Source organism: Pongo pygmaeus, chromosome 18 (genome assembly GCF_028885625.2).
Source record: "Pongo pygmaeus isolate AG05252 chromosome 18, NHGRI_mPonPyg2-v2.0_pri, whole genome shotgun sequence".
Classification (NCBI taxonomy): Eukaryota; Metazoa; Chordata; class Mammalia; order Primates; family Hominidae; genus Pongo; species Pongo pygmaeus.
The window spans coordinates 20,746,788-20,758,836 of NC_072391.2; the positions used below are offsets into that span (position 1 = coordinate 20,746,788).

General features: G+C 42.3%; 1 protein-coding gene across 1 annotated transcript; it reads right to left on the reverse strand.

Moving 5' to 3' along the window:
* Window positions 1–410: 410 nt before the first annotated feature.
* On the reverse strand, window positions 411–11,406 carry ARL6IP1 (ADP ribosylation factor like GTPase 6 interacting protein 1). Its single transcript, XM_054452975.2, has 6 exons — window positions 10,208–11,406; window positions 7,489–7,622; window positions 6,715–6,834; window positions 4,218–4,335; window positions 3,378–3,462; window positions 411–2,119 (listed from the first exon to the last, which is right to left on the reverse strand). The coding sequence occupies exons 1-6, from the start codon at window positions 10,241–10,243 to the stop codon at window positions 2,001–2,003; spliced, it is 612 nt and encodes a 203-aa protein (XP_054308950.1). The 5' UTR covers window positions 10,244–11,406; the 3' UTR covers window positions 411–2,000.
* Window positions 11,407–12,049: the final 643 nt, after the last annotated feature.

Here is a 12,049-nt window from a genome sequence, read left to right on the forward strand (position 1 = left end):
AGTTCTGTCCCTGCTGGTTCTTCCAGCTTCGTCCTCTCTCAAACGTCATCATTGGCCCCTGCTCATTCGTTGCATTTCCTCTTCCCTCTAGCATGGTGCCTGGATATTTGCTAAATAAAACTTAAACCTTTTATTTTTGTTCTTTTTAAAAATTTTCCATAGACAGGGTCCTGCTCTGTTGCCCAGGCTACAGTGCAGGGGTACACTCAGCTCAATGCAACCTCAAACTCATGGACTCCAGTGAACCTCCTGCCCAGGTCTCCCAAAGTGGTGGGATTACAGGTGTAGCCACCGTGGTTTTAAGGGTACCTTATAGACATGTAAGGACCACACAGGGTACTTCATTAATTAGATTCATAAATCCAATCGTAAATATTATATTGGCTAAGTTATAAAGAAAGTGAGACATGAAGATTCCAGCTTTTTTTATTTTTTCCCCTTTTACACAAAACAAAGTAGAAGAAATAATACAGGATTAAAACTGCAAAAGTAGTTAATCAGTAGAATATGTATACACAAAAAAAAATCCAGATAGGAAGACAGGCTTATTTACAATGAAAGTTAAGGTAAAATTAAGGTAGTTTTCTTATGAAATATTAAAAAAAAATCAAACATATGCTACAATGGGCACCACTGTTTACAGCATATTAAAGAGGAGAAAACACCACTTATTAAATAGGGACAGATATACCACAAGGTACAACATCAGTGCAATAAATTCACAAAACTATATTACAGCTAGTTAATCAGTTTAAGAATTGTTCCCAAGTCAGTCACATTTTTTGGCCCTCAGAAGTTCATTCCTAAAGATTTCAACTACTCTAAATTTCTAGCTACCAAGAAGTTAAGAATGATTATAAGAAGCTTTCCAAGGGGTTATGAAATCTTTGTAGACCAGAGGCCAACTATCATCACCTCAAGTCTGCTCTCACCAACAGCCCTTGTATTTTTCAGGGAGAAATCTCTAGGAATTAAGTCAGACACCAGTGTAGTCACTATCTCCTATGTCAAACCTAGGGGAATAAAATGGCCAGTATTACCATAAAATGAGAATTTTGAGGTTTACCTTAAAAGGCTTATTCTGGTCTCAAAAATCAGATAAGATTATCTTCTACTGAAATGAATCTTGACTAAACATACAAGACTGCTGTCCTTTTGCTGGTCTTAGAGTGAAAGTCATAGACATGAGTCTTAACCTACTGTATACTATAGCTAATGTCAGCCGAAAATCTGAAATTAAAAGCATGCTAGAAATCCTAAATGCAATCTTTTGAAAGTCTGCTATTAAACAGCCTTTAAGGATTTATTAACTTTGAGTCTGAGTGCAAGGGGACAAAAGCTTAAGCCTGTCAGACATTCCTTTTTTTTGGACAAAAAGATCAAAGTTTCCTACAATTGCTAAGCTTTGCACAAGGGAGAAGCCTACATGTACCAGTGCATGGAATCAGTTTCATTTTATTTCATGGGGACTCTTCTCCCACTGGAAAGAAACAGAATGAGGAATGAATCTTAATTGGTCTCTTCATCAGAAGTGGTAAACTTGGTCTCTATATTCATGAAGTCAGTTTTTTAAGCAGACTGTGGAAGCAGACAGAACCAGCTTCCTGTAGCCACAGACCACTACATGGTATCTAAGCTAAAGCAAAGATGAACAATTATCCAGATTCACTTGAACTTTACTAAAGGGCAAGGTTCATCACTACAAAAAGGAAGTTGTCTAAAAGCAAGAATTCAATTAACGCTGGGTAAGAAAAGTCAAAACAAATCATACACACTGAGTTGTCCATGAAGCCAACTGCTAAGAACACACTCAACTATACGTGACATGAAGACACTATGCACAAAGCCTTACTTGGCGAGTCTAAATTTCTATTAACTAAGGGCAGAGTGAGGGAGAGCAAAGAGCTACTTCCGTAACATTTTAGTATCCAGATAGTACAGCAGAAACTGTTCCCGGGGCAATGGGTGCTGCATTAATCACACTGATTAAAGCAGATGAATCATTCATTTTTCTTTTCTTTTTGTTTGAGAAGTTTGTTTATCTCCCTCTTGGCCATTCCAATGTACTTCGAAATGATTCCATGTTGGTTTAGTCCAGGAAGCAATAGTAACGAAGTCACTTAAAATAAAAAAAACAACAACAACATTAAGGAGGCAGCAATTAACTTGCTAAAGGTTATTACTTTTTTTTTTTTTTTTGAGACGGAGTTTTGCTCTTGTTGCCCAGGCTGTAGTGCAGTGGCGTGATCTGGGCTCACCGCAACCTCCGCCTCCCAGGTTCAAGCGATTCTCCTGCCTCAGCTACCCAAGTAGCTGGGATTACAGGCATGCGCCACCACGCCTGACTAATTTTGTATTTTTAGTGGAGACGGGGTTTCTCCATGTTGGTCAGGCTGGTCTCGAACTCCTGATCTTAGGTGATCCGCCTGCCTCAGCCTCCCAAAGTGCTAGGATTATAGGTGTGAGCCACCGCACCCAGCGACAAGTCTCACTCTTTTTGCCCAGGCTGCCAGTGACAAGTCTCACTCTTTTTGCCCAGGTTGGAGTGCAGTGGCACAATCTCGGTTCACTGCAACCTCCACCTCCCAGGTTCAAGCGATTCTCTTGCCTCACCCTGCCAAGTAGAGTAGCTGGGATTACAGGTGCCTGCCGCCACGCCTGGCTAATTTTTGTATTTTTAGTACACATGTGATTTTGCAATGTTGGCCAGGCGGTCTCCAACTCCTGACCTCAGGTGATCCGAGGTTACTACGTGTGTACGGCGGGGGGGCGCAGTGTTGAGTGCAGTGGTGTAATCTCAGCTCACTGTAACCTCCACCTCCTGGGTTCAGGTGATTCTCATGCCTCAGCCTCCCAAGTAGCTGGGACTACAGGTGTGCACCACCACATCCGACTAATTTTTCTATTTTTAGTAGAGACGGGGTTTCACCATGTTAGCCAGGCTGGTCTCAAACTCCTGGCCTCAAGTGATCCACCCGCCTCAGCCTCCCAAAGTGCTGGGATTACAGGCTGAGCCACCGTGACCAGCCAGTTATTACATTTTAAAGAAGGTAGGTTCCTAGATTATTAAAATCTGTAATGGGAGGAAGCAACATGAAACCAATTACATCCACTGGGATGTATCCCCAGAAACTTCTGCTCTCATCCCCTCTTCCACCTCAGAAAATAATCATTGCTTATTTTTACCTCTTGCACATTACTTTCTACCTTGATTATTGCGTTGTTTTCACTTTCTACGAGACCACGATAATCTTTCCATATTCCCACAGTTCCTTTTTGGTGTCTAAAACTTAGGAAGTATTCAGTTGTTTACTGACGAAGTTACAGTTAAATTTCACTGGCCAGGATGTGCCTGTAGTTTTTCCTCAAAGACTTACCTATCAGGTAGGTGAGAAGCAGGTTGTGGACTTGTTGTCCCACCCAAGCAACCGCAGCAAGGGAGACGATCATGGTCATGAAGTACTAGCAATGAAAACAACAACAATTTAATATCAAAACTTCATGTGACACCATAAATGTATGTAATTTTTATTTGTCAATTAAAGAAGAATGTGTTTCAAAGTTCAGGAAATAATTTAGCTTTTATTATCACTTTTCTTTAAAAATTCTTAGATTTAAAAACCTATTCCACTGGATCTACTTTATAGAATTTGGATACATTTCTTCCTAGAATTACTGCAATTCTATATGTAAATATTTTATGATATAAATTATACGATCTTTTCAGTTAATAACTTCATGGAACAGCCTCACGACGTGAAGCGAACAGATGAACAGATGCTTTTTTTGAGACAGAGTCTCATTCTGTCACAAAGGCTGGAGTGCAGTGGTGCAAACAGCTCACTGCGCAAACACAACTCACTGCAGCCTCTACCTCCTGGGCTCAAGTGATCCTCAGCCGTCTGTGTAGCTGGGATTATAGGCATGAGCCACTGTGCCCGGCCTAAACAGATGCTTTCTAAGTATATGGCTTTTACTATTATTTCAGTAAGAAAAATGAAACAGAAGAATTTTGTTTTACTAGAATAAAAAATAAAATGCAAAAATGTGATGTTTAACTTTGAAATGATTCAGTCTAATTAATACAGGTAAACATTTATGAATGTACTTAGGAATTAACCAATAAATAAATTTCAAATTATAACTATTAAGACAAAAAGGCAAATTGACTCTAATCTTAAAATTTTACTGTACTTAAGTCAAAGCAAAAAAAGTACCATCTTAGGTTTTTCTTCCTTTAGTGTGAAGAGGCGTTTCCACCAACCCACAGCTCTGCGTCGAGTTTTTACTAGATTGCTGCAAATTTCATGGAATCTTTGCTGTTGTTCAGTGGTCCTAGAAAAAGAAATTTGCCTTTTGCTATAAACAAATCGTTACAGTTGACCAAAACACGACACCCTATTCAATTTAAGAGCTATCTTCTAAAGAAAATCAAAATAAAAACAATGTTTCACCATTATCTTATGTAGGTGAAAAAGTCCTTCCACCATTAAGACACCTGTAATAGCACAGGAGTAAGTTTTTACATAAACTGTGTGTGTGAGAGAGAGAGTGTGTGTGTGTGTGTGTGTGTGTGTGTGTGAGATAAAGAAAGGATCATCTATGCCTGCGAAGCCACATTTATTTAATGGTAGTAAAAGACTCATGACTTCTATGGGCCATAGAGAAATCAGTATAAATTTGATTTTGCTATTCCTAAATATTCTTTAGATCCTAGTAAATTCTGCACTATACCTATCAGAATCCCACCAAACAGCTGTATTTGAACACTCTTTAGTAAGATACTAACTACTAGCATTTAACACATAACATCCCCAACTGGGCTTCATACATTTGATGACAAGGCAGCAATTAACAGCTCAAATCTAAATTATTCTTTATAAATTTAGTCCTAGGGAGGGAAAATATAATCAACAAACAACACAGCAGTAAAAATCCAACAAGAGACCCTCCAAGAAAACCTTTTATATTTATAATGTTTTTCTTGGTTCTGATTTTTTTTTTTAATTGCCTTTGCACTGTCTTCGCTACACAGCTATAATGCCTGCTATTATTGCCCTGTGCTGAGGGATGTGTTGCCTTCTCTTCTCTAGCCCTCATCTCTGTAAAACTGCAGTGATAGATTAACTAGAAGGATTTCTGCTGAGCCCTGGAACCTCTTTTTAACAATGAGATGTTATTTCTTGCCCATGGTCAAGGCTAGATTGTGGCTATGCAAAAGAGTGTTCTTTCTTCCCTGTAAGATCAAAAAATAAACAAAATCTGCTCTATCAATAACTGAGTCACATCATGAAACTATCAGTGGTTATTTCTGCACTTGCCTCTAGGAGTTATAAATTAGCAGACTGGAATGTTATCTGGCTAATAAGGCCAAGGTCATGATTTATTTCCTTTGCTAACTCTGTTACATTGCACATTCAGAAACTTGCCCAAAAGAGCCAACAACATTGATTCATTACTGCAAGTGAAAAACAATTTGAAGGACAGTTCCTAACTCTAATCCATTCCGCTGTTGGGGGAAACACCTTTAAATATTGTCAATTATATCATAATTTAAGCAAACTTTGAATTTGTTCTTAAAGATCCATAAGGTACACATTTAAAATTCTTATATTTACACAATTATTTTGCAATTTGCTATCCTCTGAGATACAAACAACCAAAGGCACAAGTAGAATACTAACCAAATAAAATAAAACAGCCAAGGATAGAATAGCAGCTGAGAAGAAAATATCTATTCCAACATCTATTTTGGCTGATTATTTGAATCAAAATTCAACATGCTAGAGAAAGTTAAAATACTTTTAATATGATCCTTATCCACTTAACTATATCTGAGGAGTTCATAAGCAACTTAATGGTATAAATAGGCCGGGCACGGTGGCTCACGCCTGTAATCTCAGCACTTTGGGAGGCCAAGGCGGGCGGATCACGAGGTCAGGAGATCGAGACCATCCTGGCTAACATGGTGAAACCCTGTCTCTACTAAAAATTAAAAAAAAAAAAAAAAAAAAAAAAAAAAAAAATTAGCCAGGCATGGTGGCGGGCACCTGTAGTCCCAGCTACTCGGAAGGCTGAGGCAGGAGAATGGCGTGAACCTGGGAGGTGGAGCATGCAGTGAGCCAAGATCGTGCCACTGCACTCCAGCCTGGGCAACAGAGCGAGACTTCATCTCAAAAAAAAAAAAAAAAAAGAATGGTATAAATAAAATCAGCAACCCATGTGTATACAGCTTGAACCTCTTTGGAAACACTTGGTATTCACTTTGTTAACTGCCATTCCACTGCTGCAGTGTCTCAATATCTCAGCCTTAACACAAGATCAATCTTAAAAGTCAAAATACTTCACAGTACTTAGCAGGGCCTGCCACAGTAGGCATTTAATAAATAATTGCTAAATGGATGTGAATGAAAATCTGCCAGTTTCCTTTTCTGTATTCATTCAAAAATAATTTGTGAAGTTATTATACTATCCTAAATATCAATGGAAATGTAAAAATGTATATGTACATCTACCATAAAAGAACTATGGAGTACAGAAAATTCAGTTAATATTCAAATCAGTTACGACATTCTTCACATAAAAGCAATAAATCTAATGCTTAGGTGTCTGATGGCTAGACAATTATCTCTGCTTATTTACAGCATACTAATCACAGCCACCAAGTTCAGTAACTACACAGAAATGAGATTGCCAAATCATTATGCTACCTACCATTTGTTGGAGCCAAAAATTCTAGGCGCTAGAATGGGAACAAGGTAGTCAGCCAAGCACAAAAACATAACAAAACAGGAAACGCCGGACAGAACAGATGGATCTAGATAGTAGATAATCCTGTTAAAAAAATTAATAAAGGTTAGAAAAACATAGTCATTCTTATTCCTAACTAAACATGTCTAACTTAACTATTCACTTAACCCACTGCCTCTCAGAGACATTTGCCATTTTTCTTCTAATTTTCTCACCAGTGGCTTTCCAGAGGCTTTGTGACATGCTGATATCATAGTTGCAGTGGTTAAGAATATATCAATGGACAAAAGCTCTTTGGAGTTCTCAGCACTTTTTAAGAGTTTAGGGAGGTGGGGGACTAGGGGAGGGATAGCATTAGGAGAAATACCTAATGTAGATGAAGGGTTGATGGGTGCAGCAAACCACCATGGCACATGTATATATACCTATGTAACAAACCTGCACATTCTACACATGTATCCCAGAACTTAAAGTATAATAACAAAAAAAGAGTTTAAGGGTCTGGAGGACAAAAAGTTTGCGAGTCACTGATTTACTCAAGTGCTTTAGGTTACCAAGTTTACAGCAGTACTACAAATTCTGGAAACTAGAAGTGCTTATGAGAAACACATTTTTTATGGGTTCTTTATGGGTTATACATTACAGAAGACTTAAGGCACTCCCACAAATAGAAGCTATATATTAAAAAGTCCTTATTAATAAGAAGCACAACCCATAGTAATCTAATAGCTTACTTACAGAAACACCAAAGAAACCACACCCATGATGGCAGGTGGAAACCAGGCTCTTTCCCATCGGAGGACTTTATCAGCCATCAGCATCACTTCTCCCCATCCTTGCAGCTGTTCCTCCAGACTTGCAGTCTCTGCAGCCTAAATACCACCGACATTTAAAGTGATCATTTTACCACTCTCAACATTTTTGTGGTTCATAGACTTCAATTATTTTAAAGCGCCAAATGCAAAAAATTACCTCTTAACCAAATTGCCAATTTTAAACAAGTTGGTTTCTGAAAAACTGCAATTTCAAAGATGAAAAACCCAATGGGTTTTTTTTTTTTTGAGACGGAGTCTCGCTTTGTCACCCAGGCTGGAGTGCAATGGGGAGATCTCGGCTCACTGCAGTCTCTGCCTCCCGGGTTCAAGCGATTCTACTACCTCAGACTCCTGAGTAGTTCGGACTATAGGCGCACGCCACCACGCCCAGCTAATTTTTTGTAGAGACGGGGTTTCACCATGTTGGCCAGGCTGGTCTCAAACTCTCGACCTCAAGTGATCCACTCACCTCGTGTTCCCAAAGTGCTGGGATTACAGGTGTGAGCCACCAGGCCCAGCCTAAATATCCTTTTAATGGTCACTTTTCTAGTCCAAGCACTGGGCTATTCTTTATATACATGATGTAACTTAATCCTTATAGAGAGCCACAAGGTAGGGATAATTAGACTCATTTTACAATTAAAGAAAGTGAGCTCAAATTGGTTTACTTTCTCAAAGTCATACAGGGAATCGTGGCAGTGCCCAGAGTATTAATAAAATGCAATAACTTTAAGTTTGTTTATTTCAGATGGTTAGAATTGATCCGTCGTTTCTGTCATCTTATTGATTTAAACCCTTCTAAATCCATTAGGAAAGACTTTCCCTGAACAGCATTCAATTTCTAAAATAGCTCTTTGTGTAATGGAATCACTCAGATGTTGACATTCATTGGATAATTAAGGAAAACTACTTTCACCAAATTAAAGTGGCATTTTAGGGTCAATATACCTCCTCAATACAGTGTTTCTTACCACTCAGGATGTCATTTTGATTATACTTCAAATTTCTCTGTGACTCTGAACAGCCGAAAGTGGGCCTCTAGGATGAGCTAATGTGGCAAAAGCCCTTAAAGCTGGTTTTGGTAAAGGAAGAAAAATTTTGAATAAGAAACTCAAGTGTCTCTATGTTATCAAGCTGGATGCAGTGGATCACGCCTGTAAATCCAGCACTCGGTGGGTCGAGGAGGATCGCTTGAGCCCAGGAAACGGGGACCAACCTGGGCTGAGACCTTGTCTCTTTGTAAAAGTAATTCACTGGAAATCATGCAAATGACAGAACAAGGCACTTAATCTTAACAAAGACGCTCGCTATCTGTGCCACGCTGAGCACTAGTGTGATCTCAATATTTCTGACTTTATATTCCATGCTTAATACTAGTGAAAGAAGAGACTACTATGTGTGGGCACTCTGCTGAGCATTTATTTTTATACTTCAATTAATCTTCCTAACAACCCTTAAAAAAGGTGTTATTACTGTCCCCATTTTACCAAGGAGGAAACAGATACACAGAGGTTAACCGATCTGCATCCAAGAAATCTACGACCAAAGGCTTTGCTTTCCTTAGAGTTATATTGCTCTGCTGGAAGAAGAGTTGGGAAGCAGGAGCTCTAGCCCAGGATTTGTCATTTCAACAGAGCTTGAGCAACTTCTTTGTGCTTCAATTAATCCTCTTAAAAAGATCCATGCTAAGGACTAACTATGCTAGAAGGAGTGTGTGTTTAAAGGAACAAACCATGCATTTCTAAAAGCAAATATAAAATCACGCATAATCAAAACTGCCCTGAAGTCACGTCATTGGCCAGCGTCTGGGGTCTTGGAAGTTCAAAAGCCCCTAAGTAAATTCTTTGGTCCCCTTTTTCATTGCTGGTATGTGCCCTACAGTCACCAGGGAAGGGCAACTGAGAATATGCAAGGATATGTCTCTTGTTTTTTGCCCACATGGTGCGCTTAAATTCATAACAAATAAAAATGTGTCCGCCTATGATACCATCTCACTGCAGTTCCTTCGGATCCCTGCTTATTATTCTAAAGCTGTTTCCAGTAGTCCTGTGACCCCACCCCCGCCAGACTTCCAAATTCCAGACAATCGCCAAGACATCCCATTGTCTGTTCAGCTGGACCCCGCTCCCGGTTCCCCACGGTGAGCTCGCAGCCTCCCTGTCGTTTTAAGTTGTACCAGCTCTAAGAGAAATTCTGGGCAGTAGCCCTTTGACCCTCCACCCTTGTCCAAGTTTTAGGGGGAAAAGAAGGCAGGCACATCCAGGTTAAGATCAAAGACGGGGAAAGCCGAATACGGCTGGGGCCTGGGCCCCGAAAGCGCTGGACAGGCCCCAGGAGGCCTTCTGCCCCGACCCGCACCCCAGGCTAGTGTCGCAGCCCCTCTACCTCCCACTTCCTCCTCGACTCCTGCTCGCGGTGAGGAATCACGCGCCCTCCTCGCCCCGTCGCGCACCGTCCCCAGGAAAGGTAAGGGTTCGACACCCATGAGTCACCCAAGAAGCCCGAGGGCCAGGCATCGTCGCCTGCCCCGGGAGAGAAGGGCCGGGCCCCAGGCGGGTGACATGGATGAGGCCGCGGTGTTTGAGCCCACGGACGTCTGGAGGCCTCGCTTGGCTCGCGGGGTACAGGTGGCCAGGACTCACCAGCAGGTTGCTGCTGCGATTATCTCCCTCCGCCATCGTCTCGGGGATGCAGTCTCTACTAGCGCAGGCCACCGACCAAGTAAGCCCTCCAAACGAGACCCGCACGGCAACCACAGCGCGAGGGAACGCCCCGCAGGCTGCTTATACCGGTCGGCCGCCCTTCCCGACAGACCCTGCGACGCTCGCTCTTCATTGGACAGACCGAGCTCACGCCTCAAGGAAGCCGGGCCAACCGAAGCTCAGCGCATGGCTTGAAATCGAGGTCAAAGGAGACAGAGGCCGCGCCGGGCCGAGGGGGAGGGGACACGGAGTGCCCAATCAGCGCCCAAGGTCTGCGCGACGCCCCGCCCAGCGCTGTGGGAAGCGGTTTAACCGCCGCTGCAGGGGGCGCGGTCCCTCAGTGGTTCCTCCGCTCCTTCCGCTGCGATGGCTTTGGGGCCCTCTTCGTCTGGCTCTCGCAGCCGAGGAGACTCTCTGGAAAATGGGCTACTGGGAGAGAGATGCTCCGTCGCCTGAGGCGGAGGGCGGGGACGCCGGGCCTGCGACACTTCATCTCTTCCTGGCCCCGAGGCGGCTGGGATCCGTTCCACCTTCGGCCCGGTGCCCTAGCCAGGCGCCTGAGCCGTTTAGCCCGGATTTGCGACCCGTGAGGTTTTGAGGACAAGTGAAAAGAGCTTTGTGTGGATTTTGCTTCAATGTTTCTCTCCTACCCAGTAGGAATAAGGCCTTAGCTTGGGCGGAAAAACCCAGGCCTGGTTTGAGAACGTGTGAAAATTCACCGCCTTCTAAGTGGCTTTATTATACATGGATGTTTAAGTTACTTAAACTACAAGCTCCCTCACCAAAAGGAGTCTTTTTTTTTTCTTTTTTTTTGAGACGGAGTCTGGCTATGTTGCCCAGGCTGGAGTGCAGTGGCGCGATCTTGGCTCACTGCAAGCTCTGCCTCCCGGGTTCACGCCATTCTCCTGCCTCAGCCTCCCAAGTAGCTGGGACTACAGGCGTCCGCCACCACGCCTGGCTAATTTTTTGTGTTTTTAGTAGACACGTGGTTTCACCGTGTTAGCCAGGATGGTCTACGATCTCCTGACCTCGTGATCCGCCCGCCTCTGCCTCCCACAGTGCTAGGATTACAGGCGTGAGCCACCGCGCCGGGCCAGGATTCTTGACTACGCCTGGCTAATTTTTGTATTTTAATAGAGATGGGGTTTCGCTATTTTGGCCAGGGTCGTCTGGACCTCCTGACCTCAAGATATCCGCCCGCCTTGGCCTCCCAAAGTGCTGGGATTACAGGCGTGAGCTACCGCGCCCGGCCAAAAGGATAGTTCTTGACACGACCTTTCTTCCATTAGAAGTCAAACTAAGAAAATATGTAAACCCTCTCACAAGCAGTGGAATTCCTAGGCAGTTTAGGAACTGTGTTGAGACACTTGTACATCTTTTCTATCCAGGATTTCAATGCAGTAACAAATGCTTTGATCTTTTTTTTTTTCTTTCTTTTTTTTCCCTGAGACAGAGCCTCGCTCTGTTGCCCAGGCTGTAGTGCAGTAGCCACCGCGCCCGGCCGATTTTTCATCTTTTGATACAAACAGAATCATGCCAAATGTCCTGATCAGATGTTTATTTCAGATGAATTAACTATAGTTTTAACTTTCAACCTTTTATTTTTTTACAGGTTTTAACTTCCAATCTCATGGTCATTTGTATTCAGCCATTGAATTTATTTTTAAAACGTTCCTTAAGTAACCACCAGGTTCTTAAATGTTCAAGGAAGTCATAAATGTGAGAGAACTTAGCTGCAGACCACACACTGCCCCTAAGAGAGCTGGGCAAGGGCAGGAGCAT

Bases quoted from the DNA above. Each gene is read 5' to 3' on its own strand.
- ARL6IP1 (XM_054452975.2), bottom strand. From the start codon at position 10,243: ATGGCGGAGGGAGATAATCGCAGCAGCAACCTGCTG. The intron at 6,835-7,488 runs GTAAGTAAGCTA...TTTTTTTAACAG, and splicing joins GTGGTTTCTTTGGTGTTTCT to GATTATCTACTATCTAGATC. The intron at 2,120-3,377 runs GTAAGTCTTTGA...TTTTATTTTAAG, and splicing joins GCTTCTCACCTACCTGATAG to TGACTTCGTTACTATTGCTT.